Here is a 20270-nt window from a genome sequence, read left to right as displayed (position 1 = left end):
ATAGGCAGCAGAACAGAGGTTTCTCTTGGAGGCGTAGAAGGAGATTCTTTTGCTGAGGTATTGGGGTCCAGTGTTGTGGAGGGCTTTGTAGGTGTGTGTGAGCAGCTTGAAGGTCACTCTTTTTTTCGAAGGGGAGCCAGTGGAGGTCTCATAGGTGCTGGGTGATGTGGTCTTGTCGTGGGATGCTGAGGACGGGTCTGGCGGCAGCGCTTTAGAGTTTGTGCAGCAGAGATTTGTTGATTCCAGCATAGAGAGCATTCCGGTAGTCCAGCCTCCTGGTGATGATTGCATGGGTGACGGTCTTCCTGGATTCGGGGGGATCCATTTAAAGGTCTGCGAAGTATGCAGAGGGTGTCTAAGTATGTGGAGGCTACAATGTAGGCCTATGGGTCTGTCACATGAACCATCTTTATCCACTTTAAATCCACCTAAGAAGGAGATTGGCCATGTTATATGCCCTGCTCTATCAGTCACACCGTGTGTGACATCAAAGAATAGTGGCAGCAGTAACCAGGGCTGACCCACCAAAGTGTGTGACTGCAAGAACTAGAGTGAAAATGTGTTAGTTGGGAGCATGATCAACCAAAGAGCTGAGGGACGAGAGTATGCATCCAGGGCAGAGAAATTTAGAAGCATCACATTCATTTTTGTGTGGGTGTGTGACATTGTGTCCTTCCCTAATAAACAGTGTTGGTTCCTTAAAGCTACTCCTAGTGTCAAGGGCTGCCAAATATGTATGCTGGTCCCCATTAAAAGAGTATTATCTCTGACGCAATTGTACCCGTTCATGGTATAATTGTGCCATTGCCATCATATTTTCATCTTTGACTATTTTCGGCAAACAAGTCTAGTAATTACATACTTGTTGCCATCACGGACATATTAAGAGCATGACTGGCTTGCTTTTAGCCATTCCTGACCGAGTGGCAACCACTTCTCCCATAATAATGTCCATAACTGATATATGTTGGGCATCCACCTGTGGCACACTGGTAGCCCCAGTTTAATGGTGGGCATTATTAGCATAACAGATGCATTAATAGTTTTATGGTGAGCAAGCATGGCCTATGATTCCAATTCCTGGGTATTTGCAGCCGAATTTGTCCATCCCTGGCATTTTTATGTGGCGGTACTCAATGAAAACGAAAAGCTGCCCTTTAGGGACTGTGTATTTTCTGACAATGAAAACTGATTTGATTTTTAAAGAATTTTTTTTTTGCTTTTTTCTGAAAAGGTTTTTCTTTTGGAAAATTGAGTTTGATTGCTCAAACTGGAACGTGGTTTTGATAGAAAAATATGTGTATTTTTAAAAACGAATATGCTAATGAAGACCAATATTACAATTCTAAAACACATTTAAAGTTGTTAGCTGAATGATAATTCAATTTGAGTTGGGGAGACTTACTAGTGTGGTAGTACCTTTTGTGTCACACAGCATGGGATGATTTGAATTTTACTTGATTACAAGCATTTAATATTGATAAACGTTTTCCTAGCATTCTGCTGATTACTTCATCTGGAATGTTTGGGTGGTGACTACTGATATATCGTTCTTAGGGTGGTCATAGTGTAATGTTAATACATATATCAGCATTTTACAGTGATGAAATATGCTAGTAGCTCGGCAGGACTTTCCTTGAGCAGAATTAGCTCTCACTACAGAAAAGGTTGGAGCACCCTGGCCTATACGATACCGGGCGGAGCCCACTTCAGTCCTGCCCATCCAGCCCAACGCCAGCTGTTTCGTCTTGATCCTCCGCCTTTTTGTTCCACTCCTTCGCCTTGGTGTAGTCTTTTAAAGCTTTTTGTAGGGAGTTGAGATCCAAGCAAATACTTGACTTGCTGTTCATGACAACTCTGAGCCGGGCAGGATAGACCATAGCGTAATCCATGCTTTGCTCGCGGAGTCGGCGCTTCAATGGGGCAAACTGACGCCTAGCTTCCTGAACTGTCATGGTAAAGTCTGGGAACAGAGATATTGTAGAGCCTTCATATTTCAGGATTCTTTTTTCCCAGACTTGTTTTAGGGCCAAGTGAGCGGTGGGTGCGTTCCACTATAAACATGTCTGAGAATGTCTCACGCCCTAGAAGCGCGATGAGGAGATTCTATATAAATGCTTCCATGTTGCCCATAGCAGTGGATGCTGGCAGGCCTGTAATACATATGTTGCTCCTCCTAGATCTTGCCTCCAAGTCCTCAGTCTTGTCTTGCAATGCTGCGAGAGTTTCGCAAGCTGTTTTTGGGCGGCGTTGGTCTCCGATTGCACCTCTTCCACTTCCGACATGCGCCTTTCGGTCCTGTCTATTTGCTCAGCATTTTTGTCAAGGCGTTCTGACATTCAGCCCATACAATACGCTAGTGTGTCTATTTTCTCATCTATTGTTGAAAGGCAATTTGCATTGCTGCTAGGATTTGCCTGATATCCCCATTCTCCTCTTCTGCCCGGCAGCAAATGTAAAATCGGGAAGGTTTTCACTACTTACACTATGTCAGCACGAGACCGGTGTCGAGGTTCCAAATTTTGCAAAAACGGACCAGACTCTCAACAGAATTGCCCACTGATCAGAACCCAGGTAGTATGCAAAACTCTACTAGCACTTGCAAAGCACTATGGCTGCTCAGAACAATGCAGGTCCCGAGTGTGCCAATGCAGCGCCGATCAGACATCCCCTCCAGGGGTCATGTGTGTCCCAGCACTCACTTTCCCAAATATGGAGAGCCCCCAAGCGCTATACCCAGCAATCAGTATATCAGGCATACCATACCATTGAGCCAACAATCACTATGAGGCCCTGCAGGAGTGTTCACTGTGTCCTTATCCAGCCCAGATGTCCTCATCTTCACTAATGGTCGCAACGGGGCCCCTCGTGCGAGGCCAAAGTATCAAACGCAGTCCCCCTACAGCTGCATCAACCACCGCTCTGCTGGAATAATGGCCTAGGTTTCAACAATGCACTCCGATTGCGTGCAGCAGGGGCCGCAGGACAAATAGTGAGCAGGAAAGCCCACCGCTATTGCCGCCGGAGCTCCCGTACTCCCCTCTAGGCTTCAGCTGACGTCAGCACGGGGGACAGTGTGATCTGCATTGGGCAGTTTCGTCAGGCTGAGAGAGTCCGCCCAGGAGTCCGCCCCGCATATATATGCTTTCGGCGGGTATCCACCAGGCAAGCTCGTTCTTCCAGGCCCAGGCGTGCCGGGGCACAGGTACTCAGTGCCCGTCTGCTCACACAATGTATGCTTACTGTGCCCAGTCCAACGCCGCCGAGAACCCGCCACTGCAACGAGCCCCCTCCGACAAGACGAGCCACCGGAGCTCGCACTGGCACCAATCCAGACCCAGATGCGGCGCCGGCCACCCGAGGCTGATGCGCAGGTCGCAGTGGTGGGCCACGCCTGTCTTCACCCCAAAGCAAGCTCGTTGTTCCTTAATCGACGCGTCAATCGTGAGCAGGGCAACAGCGCTCCCCGCTCTGTCATTATTGAAGTACGGTAGCCGCACGGATGTGAGGATAATTGTAGGTTTGTGCTGATGGCTGGCGGAGCTCTCTCAGCAGGCGGCCTTCTTGAGCTTCGGCAAGCTCCGCCCCCACGTATTTCCTCAAATTAGTCCTCAATGCGAGACATTACAGTGGATTCCAGAATGTCAGATATAAACAGGTTATTTCTCCTTGGTCTGGCCTCTAAATCTTCGCGAATGTTTTTTAGTACTTCCAGCAGTTTTTCCATGCCTAGCAGATTTTCAAGCATTGTCCCGCCATCTTCCTCTAGTGCAGACGTGCACTGTTCAACCGGTACAATGCGCTCGTCATGGCTGGAAACTTTGTCTTTCAGTCTGTCTAGCCTATTGGCCATGGTGTCATTTTTTGGTCAATGGCCGTCAGTGACTGCTTGAGCTCACAAAACATTTCACGGGTGTCTGGCTCTGGCGTGGTAGTTGCATTACCACTTAATTCAGGCTCTTCTTCCATCGGTGCTCCTGGGGTGGCGGTGCTAATCAAAGGACAGTTTGGTGAGCGTCTGGCTTCCCCATGTCCTCTCAGGGCAGCTTATTGGCGCTGCTGTGCAGTAGGCGAGTGTCTCACAAGTTCTTCTTGCTGCAGCCGAATCCAGGGGTGAACCTCCTTGTTGGGTCCACCGCAGTTCCAAGTGGGGGGGCCTTAACCTCAAAGTCTCTCCTCAGGCCAGGTCTCGCTGTGTGCCTCCGGGCCTCTCGTGTGGCCAAGCAGCTGCACGGCAAGTCTTTACACAGTCGCTTTCTCGGGCCTTATACTTGTCACCAGGGGGCCCCCACTGCCGGATCCTCAGTGGAGTATGGGGGGGTGCTGCCCTCTTGCACTATCAGGGGGTCCACTTCTAATAGCCAGCATCAACAGTCCCAGTTGTTCCCCTCACAGCTCCTCCCACATTCCAGGGTGTTAGAGGCCCTTGCATGGGTCTGCTAATGCAGGGCCCAGTCCCAAGGATCGACGTCTTGTTGGGTCCTACAGTTATTGGAAACGCTGCCCACTGTTAAAGGTAATGTTCGGTCCACATGCCCAGGCGTCCTGTGTCGCTGGGCGGGAGAGGAAATGATCACTCCTAATGGTGAAGCACCGAGCCGCTCCCGTCGCTCTCTGCAGCCACTGGGGGCGAAGAGCGGCACACCCTTTCAAGCGCTCTCCGTGCCACTCCTCTCAACTCGTCTGCTGGGGGGACCTACGGAAGCCACCAGGCAAACTCCCCCTGTCTCCTGGACCAGGCCGTACTCTGTGCGTGGGTCTTCGCCAACCAGCCGACCGCTCCATCAATAAGTGGTCCGGGGGTCACAATGCGCCACCAGTTCAGGCAGTGCTCCCAGCACCCTTTGTGCAGCTGGACGGTAGATCTCCGGCCCTGATCTGGGCCACATTGCTGTCTGCTCAGCTGCCAGAGGGCCACAGGTCTCAACACCATCTCCCGCACACTACTTCCAGTTTTCTTCTCCTGGGGCTCTGCACAGCAGGATTTCCTGCTACCATCGGTCTCTCCACTCCGTTCCGCTCTGCAACCAACCAGAGCTCGATTTGTGAGGCAAATCTAGAAGGGAGCCGCAGTTCAGGCTACGGGCTTCCATGGGCCGCCATTTTGGCTTCCTCGTGGGTCTCGTTGGCCAACCTCCTACCCGAGCTTTGTTTAACCGTCAGGGCATATGGGCGAATGCCTTAATAATAGTCAAGCCCATATTTGCCTGTTTTGGGCAATAATGCCTGCTGTAATAGTCTGATTGTGCTGGATTGTCCAACCGGCCTGCAGAGCACCACTAAGTGGCGGCCATCTTGCAGCCTGGCTTGGAGCACCCCCTCCATTTTGCCACAGGTTTAATCACAATCTCAATGTTCTTAAGTGAATTAAGCCTTGACATCTGAGCTTGAATAGCATTATATTAAACATATTCTTTTTTAGTTAACCTTTGCGTCACATCCCTCAGTACCACTTCTTTAAACACCTGCACTTTGTGTGACATTCGATGCGCCAGGGATGTAAATGTCAATAGAGGTTTTAAACCAATTGCATCCTACTTACCCTGGAGAAGTAGTTTGGTAAAGTAATGCCTTGGTGTGCTCTTTCTAAAAATTGAATGTAGTTCCTTTTTGTGTGGGCATATGATGAATGCATGGGCAGTGGTGCACTTTTGGAAGGCATCAGGAAATAATTTAATAAACTTGTCAAGAAAAACTAGGGGGCGAGTGTTGATTCTCAGACATACTGTATGGGAGAGAATCCACTTATTACAGTACAGCTTGTAGCAAAGTTGTGTGACAGATGGGTCTGTCTGCACTTGACATATTGAGGTGATAGGCTAACTTAGGAAGTGTTGGAGATCAGTAAAGTCCTACTGCATATTCTATAATCCAAACTAGAGCTCAAGGTAATTAAGTGAGTAATTACATCTTAGCACCTCCCTGAAATACATAATGGCTAAAGTGTCTCCATTCCTTTGTTCCGAGAAATACCCGAATAGATGACCAAGCTACACACACTTGAAACATTGTGATGGATTATACATGTGGCCTGTAGACCAAGTGGGGATATAAAAGAAACAATTTGTTAATCTCCACCTTCTGATTACTTCAGCCAAGGATAGTAAGTTTAATGTCACTGGTGAATTACAGAACTTAATTGTGCTACTACTGCAGTGATCAGGAGAAAACATGACTCTAGGCCTTACACTGCCATTGAGTGTGACAATGTTACAGTTGTAAACTAAACCTCGCAAACTAAACCCTTTTGACAGGTCAATATTTTTCTTTAAATGTATACGCTTCCCCTGCTCACCATGCCACCCTAGTTTGGACCCAGCCATATGCATATCAGTCTTGACCCTGCTCTCCATGGGAACAGTCCAGTCGAACTGCCAGACCAGGCCCTCCCTGGACCAGAAACAAGCATCCTAGGATGGGTTCAGGGTATCACCCCCATCAGCCAGGCTTGCCTGAATCTGGTGGCATAGCGAGCATGGGACCCATGTCTGGGCATACTCTTCCCACTTAGGGAGACAAATGCAAAAGGGCAGATGATGGACAGTATGCTGAAAATCAGTCTTGACCCTGGTAATGCGGGGGGAGAACCTCAACAGGCAGTTCTGGATGGACTGTGCCCATGGAGAGCAGGGTCAAGACTGATATGCATATGTCTCGGTCCAAACTGGCGTGGCATAGTGAGCAAAGGAACAATGGATTTAACCCCGATCTCTTGACTGGAGGTGAGTGTTTTAAATGTTTAAACACTCCATCCATCATCTTGTGTTTCCTATGTTCGCCCTAAGTGGCCAAGGGTCTGCCCATACATGGGTTCCTTGCTCACTATGACACTGGATTCACGCTAGCCTGGCTGATACCCCAAAATCAGTCCCAGGATGCTTGTTTCTGGTCTAGGGAGAACCTGGCCTGGCAGTAACGGAGTGTGCTCTGTTTTTCAACCCAGAAAACTGTACACCACGTTGATCCATACGTTATTGGAACATGCTCCACAGTACAATAACCAGGACCGCCTCCCTTCTTGCTATAAAAACTGATAAGATAGATGGCTCCAAATCAATGGGTTTGGTTTTTACTAGTTTCATTAAGCTTGTTGTTTCCTTTTTTAATAGAAATATACTAGGCATCACATTAAAGAATCGTTTCACACAAAGGTGGAAAAGCCAAATTGCAAATGCACATCTAGATCATATAATAACCGTAAAGTTGAAATGTATCCATTTAGTATACTGTGGTGCTCTCCAAGCAGCAAGTCTCCTTCCAGCAAAAGAGACAAACTACTCCACAGGCAGATGCCTCTGTGGAGTATACAAATGTCTCTCGACAGTACACAGCTAACTATACGGTGGTTCGTATGGTCCTTCTGTTTCTGTACGCAGGACTCTTACCATTGTCTATCTTCGTCAATCTCAAGAAAGGTCTATTGGAACCTCAGACTGTACTCCAGATCCACGTGCTTGCACATACAGCACTAACTGTATTTGCAGGCATTCAGTGTGGGAACAAAGGTTGGTGACTTGGACTAATTTCATTTTTATGCTGATACAACGTTTGATAGAGAAGCAACAGATGACGGGTTGTTTTCACGTCATCTATTTACGGGCACTCAGAACTCATGTCTATACTGGTTTCCAGGACTCCATACTCTAGGGTGTTGACTTTCTCTGCCTATCTTAATTAGCCATGAAAAAGTCCTTCAGACTAAATACGTGTCAGCTGCCATTGCTTGCCATTGCTTGCTTTTGTACATGAATCATTTCAAAGAATAAAGAGAAAGAAATACCTAAACGGACTTCTTTTGATTACTGCATGGGTTAATGCTCATTTTACAGTTTGGACTTATAATTTAGTGTGCCTCAGCAATTGTCCAATTCATCACATTAAAGAATAGCAAATATCCAAAAGTACTAAGAGGACCTGAGACAATGAAAATGCATGTGTGAATCATCAAATGAAGCATCTGTTGCTTTGTACCTATTTCACATGCATTTATTGTCAACTCTTAATATATGGCCTCAAAATGTTTTCTTTTATCATTTCACTGAGTTTCAAACTATTTACTACCATAAGCATGTACATGAATCCCATATTTAAACTAATTTACAACTTCTGCCTTGGGCAGCTAAACACCAAGTATAGATTTTCATTTTTTCAGCTTACAGTATTAGTGTGATGCTTGACACTGATATTTTGTCCCACGCCTTGCAATGTGCCTTAACCCATGTTAAGTAAGACAAATTCAAATGCTTGATAAAGATCTATTTTGCTACGTTCTTCCTCATAGGACATAATACACCCAACACCCTTCCAACAATGCACCACAGAAATTAAATCAACTAAAATCACTGGCCTCACATCATAGTCAGAGGTATGATGTGATATATATAGGCTTACAATACAACATCTTTGTAGCAATGCACTTCCAAAGTTTCTCATTAATTCATTTGCATGAAACTAGTCTCGCTTATCAACATGAAAGAAATTCATAAACAGACACAGTTCCCATCCCTGGTTACCTGCAGAGAAAAGCAAAGATCCTCTGGAGTACATTCTTGAGATGTCAACATTTTATAAGCTGCATCCTGCAAGAAAATTGGGGAGAATTCAAGAAATGTAGCCATTGCAGACCACCAAATGAGAGATGCCCATGTTAAGCAAGGACATAGCAAAGTCTTCTGTTATTAATATCACCATGATCTCAAGAAAACCAACTTGGAGTCAAATGGCTTTCAGAATTTTAGACATGTTTCAAAACTCCAATTCTTGGGCAAAATAATTTATGGAGCGGTTGTCTGACAGATCCTAAGTCACTTTTTAAATACCATTATAACGTTATTCCACTCTGAATTCCGTTTCAAAGTTAGTATGAAAACTGCCACCATTCAGGTACTTGGAAAACACCTTAAAACTATCGATGATTGAAACATAGGCCTCTTGGTAGTTTTAGAACTCTCAGCAGCTTTTGATAATGTAGACAATCACTCAATCCTTCAGATATTAAGCTTAACAACTGAAATAGAGTAAACAGTTTTGAGTGTGTTTTAATCCTTCCTCTCTTTAGGATTCCAATCCTTCAAAAAAGGACTATGTCCCATTTCCAGACAAATACAGTTTTACAAGTAGCCATCCTTTCACTACTTCTATTCAATTTACATATGAAACCATTAGTTTCAATTAATCAAGCTGATTCTACTGCAGTTCATCAATGTTAATTACACTCAGCTTTCCTCTCTTAAACCCTCATTATGAGTGGCCTTTTAATTCCTACAGAGTTGATAACCGCAGTTATGGCCATGTGGGAATTAGGAGATCTGCTATCTTACCACAGATCGGTTTATTTACAAAGAGATGTTTCAGCTGTCATGGAAAATGAGGAATTACAGGGGGAATTAGACCCAGAATTACAGATTCCCCTTTGAATGGCTCATTTCTAAGGGTATTTTTAAGGACCAACTAGTAATGTGCAGATTTTCCACACTTCCTATTACTGACACCCCCTGGGCTATTTTCCAGCCTACTCATAGTAAAGGCCAAAGTGCTTGTGCAGCATAATGTGTGCCAAGCCCTTCCTATATCACCTAGTGATGGCACGCAGGATTACCAGCTCAGTTAATCATACTCACCTGGACCCATAAAACATTCACACCTTTGAACCGGTAATACGGCTTCTACTTACTGCCTATCAGGATTTAAATTTCTTAGGACTTATACCTGTACACCATGACTTACCAAACCTTTGTCACCTATTGTATAAGTCCTAGGGATCAAAAAGGGAGTTAGCATAATAGGTAGCAATTAAATACATTTACCTTTCTTGTAATGAACACAGATTCAGGAGAAGTTTAGACACTTTATCTATGCATAATTTGATGAGTCAACAGATTGACCAGAAATTTTACAAATAAGAATATAACTAATAAGACTAAATCTGCAAGAAATCACAACAACACCTTTAGACATTGGTACCCAGGAAGGGTGAGAAAGGGAAATAGCATAAGGACATACCACATGGAATATATTTACCTAGAATAGTGCGAAGACCAATCCTAGCCACAAGCTGGGGCAAAGAAAAGGCTCCTGACTAATCAGCTGCCAACAGGACAGGACAGGTGCGGATCAGGATAGGTGACCTCCGCTAACTGCAAAGCCAGCGTCACACCCCTCTCTACGGCAATTGGTTACCCCGACTGGGTAATCGATACTTCTCCCTCAGCAAACCCCGATTCTTCTGACGGAGTGCTCCGCCAGCACCTCTGCTCTCGATTCTTCTTCAGCATACGTTGGGTCAGTGACAGGTCTGTGACAGTCGGACAATTCATCGAACTAAGCCTACCTTGGTTATACCATTTTCTGGGCAATGTACCACCCCCCCAGTGTTGCAAATGTGTGTATTCCCTTAATTTGATTGGTCAGAAAGACGAGGAGAGGTCATCACACCATACTAAGATGAGATAATTTTCATTGACTTATATTGATCAAGTTCTCGACCATAATTTTCTTTCCCATGCAATTTATTCCACCCAGCAATATTATTTCATTTTAATATACAACGTTTAATAACGTTGCAATTCTTCTTCCTTTCGCAGGTCCCAGGACCGTTGCCGGAAAGACAGTCACTGGCATCAGTTCAATGAAATGGCTTGAGGTCTCTCAAAGTTCCTCGCACTTGCGCAGATAGTTTTCAATATGGCTGTTCATGTCACCCTTAGGCACAAATACGAGGCTATTAATAAAGTCAAAGACTCGCATTAGAATACAAATATAAATGAATGCACTGTATACCACTTATCTCTACTCTAACCCCATTACTTTAATTTAACTATAGCATTAGTGGTTAAGCTTCACACACGAGTTAAGTACAAGCAGAAGCATGTGCATTAGTATGAGTAAGCATGAAGCACTAGTGCGCAGATGCAAGAAGTTCCCACCATAAGCGAAAGACATCACACCACGTAGATGTGGCAGACGCATGCGCAAAAGAGTTCCTGCGTTTTTCGGCGGGCATTTTAGGACACTCAGGTTACTGTTAGTAAAAGCACATATGCAAGCTTCCCTAGCTTACTAATAATGTTGCGTAATACAATTATTAGTAAACAAAACATGTTGATTAATTAGTTACATGTTATTTCGAGAGGACTGAGTCCAAGCAAGTTTTTGTACATATGAAACCTTGCTCCATCAATCCCCTCTTTGATGGTATTTTATACCATCACTAATTACGGAACCAGATTCCAACTTTAGCATTGTCCCAATTCTATTTCTTTAGGATTTCCTTTATCCTGTTTCTTTTTAAATCCTTTTATAAATGTCCCCCTTGAACTCTTCCATTTGAATCTTCTCAAATTTTCGCTTCTTTCTTTTTTCATATACTGCATACCACTTTGTTTCTGCAGCATTTGCACCAAATCATTATCACCAACATTATTAGTGATATCCCCATTATTGGCATCAGTACTTTACCTACATTAGAAAGCCAACTACCTACTGAGGAGAGACCATCAGTTAGTCTCTTCCATGCACTATCAATCTGCAGTGGTTTCTTCCAAATGAGTAATATTTCGGACATACCTTCCAATTTCAACACTTTTATCAGGTATGTAAGTGCAACAATGTTGCAACTTCAACATTCTACAGACTACGCCCTCTTTTGCCAATAATATATCAAGAGCAAGTTGATTTTGTAAAACAATTGATCTGATCGCAACTAATTCAGTATTGATCAATAAGAATCTTCCAGCAGTGTCAGCCGATAAGCGATCCACCACTGTAGACAATTTACAAATTCTTCGAGTGTTCAGAATTACTCCCACTGAAGGTATCAATGCACTAAATATATCACCTACAATTTCACAGAAACTAGCTCGTTTATGTTGTTTTAGTTCATTATCGTTTTCATTGCGCACAGTGATTCTTTTTACATGGCATACCTTTGGGAATACTATTCCGAAATAGGAACTCCCATACCAATGATCAGGCAGCTTAAAATAAGCTTTGTTCCAACAAATATAATAGACTACAGGAAATACTGGATCAGGTCCCCCTTTTAGTCCCCAACCCCCAATTATCAGGAAATTGTGTTCACATTCACTGGAACCGATAAATACATTGTTATACTCTGTCTTCAGCCTATGGAGACAGATTTTCCCCTTCTTTTCAAAGTCCAGAGACATAGCAGCATGAGTCGTGCCATTTGCCATAAATTCTTCCCTTTCAGCCCATTTGGGTATCTGGGGTTTCGGTTCAGTGGCCTTTCTGTGGAAATCCTGTCTCCTTTTCTCTACTACATTCAAAAATATTTTTTCTTCTTCTTGTAATCTACAAGTTAAATTGTCTTTGTGTGCTTCAGCTATATCTATTGTTTTTATTGTTAGGAAAAATTTACCCATGAACTTTAAGTCGCTACTGCCTAGGACAGGATTCATTTTTCTGCGTCTAGGAATTTCAGAAAAAATGACATCTAGATTAGAATAATAATACCGTAACTTCCCAGTTCTATAAAACAGACTAGTTAATATACTTCATGAAATACCATATGTCAGTAGTAAATGATGGTAAGTAACCCCTTCAGCTACTGATGTCGGTAATTTCATACAGACATAGCAATCACTAACTTTCATTGTCTCTACATAATGTACTAATAGATTAGCAAATACATTCAGATCTGTTTCATTCTTATTTCTAAAATGATGTAATTCTAGCTCATCTGGTGCTTCGAAGTTTACTCGGTCTTGTTTATTGTGAGCTACATTTTCATGTATACTAGTCTCATTCTGTTTAGCAGCCATCAAGTAAGGTATTGCTATTGTCAATCCTAGCCATACTCTAAGCACTATCAATACACTACATATGCCTATTCTACAGCATTTATTTATTTATTTATTTAGGATTTTATAGAGCGCACAGCTACCCCCGAGGGGGTGTCCCGGCGCTAACAACTAAAGAGCCCAGAGACAGGAAAAAGAACAGAAAATCAAGAGGAGAACAACCAAGTCTTTAATTTGCGGCGAAAGATGGGTTCAGTAGAGGCAAATCTTAGCTCCAAGGGGAGATTGTTCCACAGTCTGGCTGCTGCTACTCCAAATGCTCTACCGCCTACTCTAGATAGGCGGAAGCGTGGGACAACCAGAAGACGTAGACTATTAGAACGTAAGGATCTCACAGAATGTGAGAGAACAAGCCTTTTTTTCAGATAGCCTGGGCCGAGGTTGTTCAAGGCTCGGAAGGCAAGTATCAGTATCTTAAAGTGGATACGTTTTGTGATAGGGAGCCAGTGCAGTTGTTTACGATAGGATGCTACGGATTGACGATAAGGAATATTACCAATCAATCTAGCCGCGGCGTTCTGCACGATTTGTAGCCGTTCAATCTGGTATAAAGGGGCACCTGCGTAGAGACTGTTGGCATAGTCTAAGTGAGACGTAATTAATGACTGAACCAACGTTCTACGAGCATTCACAGGGAGGTATGGCAGAATCTTTTTGATCATACCCAGTTTCGCAAAACAAGCAGATGTAGTTTTGTTAATGTGGGGAGCACAGGAAAGGGTATTGTCAAACTGGAAGCCCAGATTGCGAACTGTAATAGCTGGAATCGGGGGGGGGGTCAAGGACCATTGGCCACCACAGGCTGGAGGGGATGGTCGTTTTCTGATTAAAAAACATTACCTCCGTTTTATCAGTATTAAGCCTGAGGTGGTTAGTGGTCATCCAGTTGCAGATGTTATTAAGACACTGACGGAAGTTGGCAAAAGAGGTGTCAGAGTGATCCCTAAAAGAAAACACCAGCTGGGTATCATCAGCGTAGGAGATCACTCTGACTCCCCAGGATTCCACCACCTTGGCCAGAGGGGCAAGATACACATTAAATAACAAAGGGCTCAAGGCCGAGCCCTGGGGGACACCACAAAGAAGGGGTTTCCCAGCCGATGTAAAAGGCCTCAAAAAGACCCTCTGAGAACGATCCTTCAAGAAAGAGCTAATCCATGTCAACACAGTACCTCCTATGCCCACCTGGCTCAGGCGATCCAATAAGATCGTATGGGAAACCGTATCAAAGGCGGCGGATAGGTCGAGGAGGACCAACATGGCCTCCTCGCCCCTATCCACACACTCTCTGACAGTTTCGGAGACTTCGAGCAGAGCCGTCTCCGTGCTGAAGCCTGCTCTAAAACCTGACTGAGAATCATGGAGGAGCATATTAGTCTCCAGAAATTCAGCCAGTTGCAGTTGAACTGCTTTCTCCAGGATCTTAGCTGACTGAGGGAGGAGGGAAATGGGCCGATAGTTTGAGAAAAGGCCGGGATCTGAATTCGCCTTTTTGAGGATCGGGACCAGCATGGCCTCCTTCCATATAGAGGGGAACTGGCCCGAACCAAGAGAGCAATTCCAGATATCAAGGAGGGGCTCAATCAATAAAGGGGCTAGAATACCCATCATTGTAGCCGGAATCAGGTCAAGAGGGGAACCAGATTTGCATTGGGTAATTAATCTGTGAGAAGATTCAATAGTCATCTCCTTGAAAGATTCAAGGAGAGGATTGTCCCCGTAAATCTCACTAGGAGCTGGTGAAATTCCCTCCGCGGGGAAGGAAGACCTGATGGTCACGATCTTCTCCTGAAAGTATTCCGAGAGACCATTACATAGTGCCTGGCTAGCCAGGATCTGGGAAGATAAGGCAGCAGGATGCGAAAAATCCTTTACAATTTTAAAGAGGGATTTAGAGGAATTCTTAGATTTCTCAATTTGGAGAGAGAAAAAATCTGTCATAGTCGACCGTTTTAAGGAAAGACATTTTCTCAGAGCGGCTTTGTAAATGGATTTGGCCTCTGAATCATAGTTTTTATGCCATAGACGTTCAAGTTTTTTACAACGGCTCTTCTCCTCCCTAAGAGTCGAAGAGAACCAGGGAGATGAAGGACGGGATCTAGAGGACGTGATGGGTTGAAGGGGTGCATTAGTATCTATGGCGCTCAGCAAGGTTGCATTAAGCTTAGACACCCTTTCATCAACAGTGTTACAGGACAAGGGTTCATCGCCATAGAGCAAAAGAGGACTCAGAGTGGCACAGGTGACTTTGTGCCATTTTCTCCCGTACTCCTTATTGAGTGCGATAGGTAAGGGCGCCACGGTAAGGGTAAGATCAAAAGGCAAGAGATAGTGGTCCGACCAAATAAGCGGAAGAGGTGGGTGAAGCAAGATGTCCAGGTGCCGTGAAATCCAGAGTATGGCCTGCTTTATGCGTTGGGCCCTGAACTAGTTGAGATAAATTTAGACCCTTCAAAGTATCCAAAAACTGGGTGGCCGGGGAACATAGTGGATCATCCACGTGTAAATTAAAGTCACCAAGCACAATAAAGTTCGAATGTTTAAGGGACAGATCTGCAATCAAGTGTACAAGTGACATAAGAGAACCAGACGAGGCGGTGGGTGGATTATATACCAGAATCCCGGCTAAAATGACGGCCGCGGAATCTGCCAAAGTGAAGTGCATGGCTTCAATTTTTCCAATATTTACGAGTTTAGTGGTCGTCACTTTGAGATGGGCCTTGGCTATAATAGCGATACCCCCACCCATTTGGCCACCTTCACGATGACAACCTTTGAAGAGGTAGCCCGGAGGCGTGGCCAAAAGGATATCAGGGTTCGAGGAATCCTTCAGCCACGTCTCAGTGAGAAACAGTACATCCCAAGCGTCTGAAGTGAGGGATGACCAGATCTCACCAGCATGGCGTGGCAGCTAACGACAGTTAAGCAACGCAATTTTAAGCGTAGGCGCTCGAGTCTGCCGCTTATTTATATTACCATACTGAGAAACACGTTTTCTAGCTGGTAGCAGTCTAAATGTACATAGCGGGCATTCAAACGAGGAATCCTCTAGTAAACTAGGGCAGCAAGAAGGAGTCAGGGTACACACCCTCGGGCGCAGTTGTAATAATGCTGATTTGGACCAAGTTACGCTAGGAGCCCCTAAAAGACGGGCAGGGGGACCGGCACTAAGCACGGGCCAGGCGCGGACGGGCTTGCCTTAGGCGCGCCCGCTGCGCCCGTCCGCTGCGCGGACGGGAAGTCCAGTTATTTATATACATAGGGAGGGTGGGAGGCGGCCAAAACTGGACCGCTACCCTGCCTGTCCCAAGATGGCGGCTGTCCCTCTCCGTGCCGGCGTCAGCGTCAAGATCGGCTGATCCGGTGGGGAGAGGCGTGCAGGGACCCTCCGGCGATGTAAGTCTCGCCTTCTTAGTCACAGCACTGATGTGGTAATTAAAATAGTGCCAATAAGATATATACACTTTTTAAAAACAATACAACCAACAAAGTGCTGAGCGCAAATAAAGGAAAGAGAATAGCGCCCCCGGCTTTCCGCCTCAGGGGATGAGCAGAATTAGTCTAACTGCCGGCTCCAAAAGTGTGCCTTAAATAGACACGGGAGGGCGGGAGGCGGCCAGAACTGGACCGCTACCCTGCCTGTCCCAAGATGGCGGCTGTCCCTCTCCGTGCCGGCGTCAGCGTCAAGATCGGCTGATCCGGTGGGGAGAGGCGTGCAGGGACCCTCCGGCGATGTAAGTCTCGCCTTCTTAGTCAAAGCACTGATGTGGTAATTAAAATAGTGCCAATAAGATATATACACTTTTTAAAAACAATACAACCAACAAAGTGCTGAGCGCAAATAAAGGAAAGAGAATAGCGCCCCCGGCTTTCCGCCTCAGTCTTGTCTTTATACAATTTATTTTCGAGTTTACAGTAACTCTAGCATCAGACATTTTGACTAAGGAGACTTAGCCCCTCTTTGTCAACTTTACACAGAGTATAACTGTGAATTTATCTCAAGTTGGTCTCACTTCTACTATAAACTGTTCAGCAATCAATTCTTCATCACTGATTTCCAGATTCTCAAATTCTTCGAGAATCACATAAGTCCATTTAGGACCCTTGAACTTATTGTTAAGTCTTTTTAAGCGTGGACTTCTTCTTTGATTACTTGTCGATGGTTCAGTTTGACTTGTTACTTCATCCACTTGTTCAAGTTCTTCATTTATTGTGACTAGGCGATATTTCAGTCTTTTAACAAAACCAGGCCAAGCATCACCTTTTCTGAGTCTTTTAGCTAGCACTGTGCTTTCAATTTCTTTAGATGTCCTTTTGTTTTCCCTGAGTTGTGGCACAATTTGATTTTCGTCTTCTTCAGGTATCCTCTCTATCTGACCTTGTCCAGGGCTTATTACAGTTGACGTTTCTGCCTGGATGGGTTCTTCTATACTAGTCTGACCTTGTTCAGGATTTTGTTTTGTTGGGCCTGGAATTCTTTCTTCTTCCTGAACAAGTTCTTCTATACCTGTCTGGTCCTGCTCAGGTCTTGTATTTTCTTGATTGTCTTCTGCCTGTGCATTTTCTCTAGTACCTATCTGTCCCCCCCCTCAGACACAGGAGTTCTGGTGGGTGTTTCGTCTGAGTATGTTGCTCTCTCCTTATTGGGTCCTCCTCAGGATTAATATTAGCTTTGATTTCTGTATTCTGAGTGTGTTCTTCTATTCCGGTCTCATCCTCACTATCACTCTGACTATCTAGATACGTTTGGCTTCTTGTTCTTATTCTTGTTTCAGGTATGTCAACTACTGGAATTCATTCATCCTGACTGGTGCTCGGTTGTTCTTCATCAACGACTTCAGGATCAACTACTCGAGACCCTTCAGCTGCGCAACCTTCAGCCTCTACTTCGTCAGGTTCTGTTACTCTTTTGGTATGGCTGACATGGATCCAGTTTGGAAATCCCTTTCACTTTACAGCTGTGGTGGTAACCACTATCACTTGGCATGCTTCTCCCCACCTAGGTGCTAGGCAAGATTCCCGGGTGTGATCTTTTATCACTACCCAATCTCCAGGGTTCAAGTCATGTGCTGGAGTTGATTGTCTGGCCACAGCGTCTTCCCCAACCTGGTGAGAGATAGAACACATTTGGTCAGACAACTCTTTGCAGTACTCCAACACTAAATAATCAGATATAGTTTAACAGCTTGTGTCCTGGCACACATGCTTGACTCATTGCCCTTCCCATGAGTATTTCATGGGGACTCCAGCCTGTTTTCTTGTCTGGAATGCTTCTGAGTTCTATCAGGACAAGAGGTAAAGCATCAGGCCATTCCAATCGGGTAGATTCACACATCTTTTCCAATCTTGCTTTGATTGTGCCATTCAGTTGTTCTACCACGCCAGAAGCCTCTGGGCGATATGCACAGTGCAGCTTTTGCTCAATTTTGAATGCTTCACAAATCTGTCAAATTATTTCATTATTAAAATGAGACCCTCGTCTGATTCAATTGTTACTGGAAAACCGAACCGAGGAATGAGCTCTCTTAAAAAGAGTTTGGCTACCGTTAAGCTGTCATTCCTTCTGGTTGGATATGCTTCTACCCACTTGGAAAATAAACAGACAATGACAAGAACATATTTTAATCCTCGACAAGCAGGTAACTGAATGAAATCAAGTTGTAGTTAGATAAATGGGCCTTCTGCCTTTCCAATTTTCCCAGGACAAACCACAGTCTTTCTACCAGTGTTCTTTCGTTGACAAATCAAACATCTCTGGCAAAGACTCTCTGCTATGTTCCTGAACTTTGCATTAAACCAATCCTGCCTGAACAACCTTATCATTGCATCTCTGCCTATGTGTGAGTCCCCAAGGTACATTCTGGCCATTGGTGCAAGCATACAATCAGGTAGTACTGGTCTCCTGTCTAGATAAACTATCACACCATCTTCAGGTCTTATCTGACTCCCTATTTTCTCCCATTCTTCCTTTTCTTGGAGTTCTGCTTTATTTTGCAAATCTCTCACTGCCTCCCATGTACTTACTACTCTTAGTAGCGTAAGTTGGCAGCTCATTCCACATGCATCGATTTTCTTGTTTACTGCCATTTTGTATTTGGCACAATGTTGGGCCACTTGGTCAGCATACCGATTACCAGCTGTCACTTTGTCATTTCCAGATTGGTGAGCAGCACACTTACTACGGCCAATTCTTTAGGCAATTGAATTGATTCAAGTAATTCTTTTACAAATTGTCCCTTTTTTAATAAGGATTCCTGAAGAAACCATGAACTCCCTTTGCATCCACAACTGGCCAAAGTCATGCACAACCCTGTAACCATACTGGCCATCAGTGTAAATGGTTACTCTCCAATTTTTCACGCTTTTATTAAGGCAATCAATTCGGCTACTTGTGCAGACTTCACTCCTGGTAAATAGGATGCTTCGACTACACCAGATAATGTACACATAGCATAAGTAGCACTCAATCCTCCTTCCTCATGGCGCATACACGAGCCATCTACAAATAGCTCATGTTCAGGATCCTTTAAAGGTTCTTCATGTATGTCTGGGCGTGGTTTAGTACTGAATTCAGTGAGATCGATACAATCATGTTCGACTTCCTCCCTTACTTCTTCAAAGTGTGAATTTGGTAACAGAGTTGCCAGATTTAGAACAGTACACATGACGATTGTCGCGTTCTCTGAACCAAGAATAATTTTTTCATATTTAGTCATCCGACTAAGAGTTATGCACTGAGTTTGTATTCAAGTTAACAGAATCATGACTGCATGTGGGACATATACTGTTACAGGGTGTCTGTCCTATGACAATGGATTCACTTTTCTCAGCAAGATGCAGCTACAGATTCTATGCAACCTGGCAGTGCTGATGCCACTGGGTCCAATGTGGCAGAAAAATATGCCAAAGGATGCCGCATTAACCCATTGGTCTGGGTTAGAACTGAGAGAGCACAATTGTCTTGTGTCACACAATAATGCAAACTCTTTAAAGTAATCAGGCATTCCCAATGCTTCACACAGACGGTTGAGTAATTTTAAGAAAGCAGTCATGCTTTCATCATCTCATTCGACTGGATCTTTTACCAGTTTCTTTGTTAACTGAATCAAAGGTTTGGCTAGTACTGCAAATCCCACAATTCACCGTCTGCAGTAACCTACAACTCCGAGAAACATTCTAATTTCTTTCTGAGTTTGGGGTAGTTTCAGGTTTTGAATTATTTTGATTCTTTCGGATGACCCCGCTTTCTATCTGGTGTCCCAGATATTTGACTGAGGTTGTACAATATTCTAATTTTTCAGGGGACACTTCATGTCCACCTCCTGCAAAGTGGCTCAATAATGCAATGGAAACAACCATGCAGTCATTCCTGGTTCTTGATGCTATCAGTAAATCATCGATATACTGTACCAGTACAGATTGTCCGGGAAGCAGCAATGATTCAAGACA

At 44.4% G+C, this 20270-nt stretch overlaps 1 protein-coding gene across 6 annotated transcripts in view; it reads right to left on the bottom strand.

Annotated features, from left to right (window-relative positions):
- The window catches only part of OSGEP (O-sialoglycoprotein endopeptidase), a 1118717-nt gene that overhangs the window by 343310 nt on the left and 755137 nt on the right, over nt 1–20270 (bottom strand). For 5 of the 6 annotated variants that reach the window (XM_086927086.1, XM_086927089.1, XM_086927085.1 and 2 more), the window contains one exon: nt 8514–8579. The exons of the other annotated variant lie outside the window; for it this stretch is intronic. In XM_086927086.1, the coding sequence (XP_086783212.1) occupies nt 8514–8579 (66 nt within the window). The remainder of the gene's footprint in view (nt 1–8513; nt 8580–20270) is intronic. 6 annotated transcript variants of the gene reach the window in all.

Source organism: Lissotriton vulgaris, chromosome 6, assembly GCF_964263255.1.
Source record: "Lissotriton vulgaris chromosome 6, aLisVul1.2, whole genome shotgun sequence".
In the NCBI taxonomy this organism is placed as follows: Eukaryota; Metazoa; Chordata; class Amphibia; order Caudata; family Salamandridae; genus Lissotriton; species Lissotriton vulgaris.
Note: the sequence above shows the minus strand (reverse complement) of the source record. Positions and strands in the feature narration are given on the sequence as shown.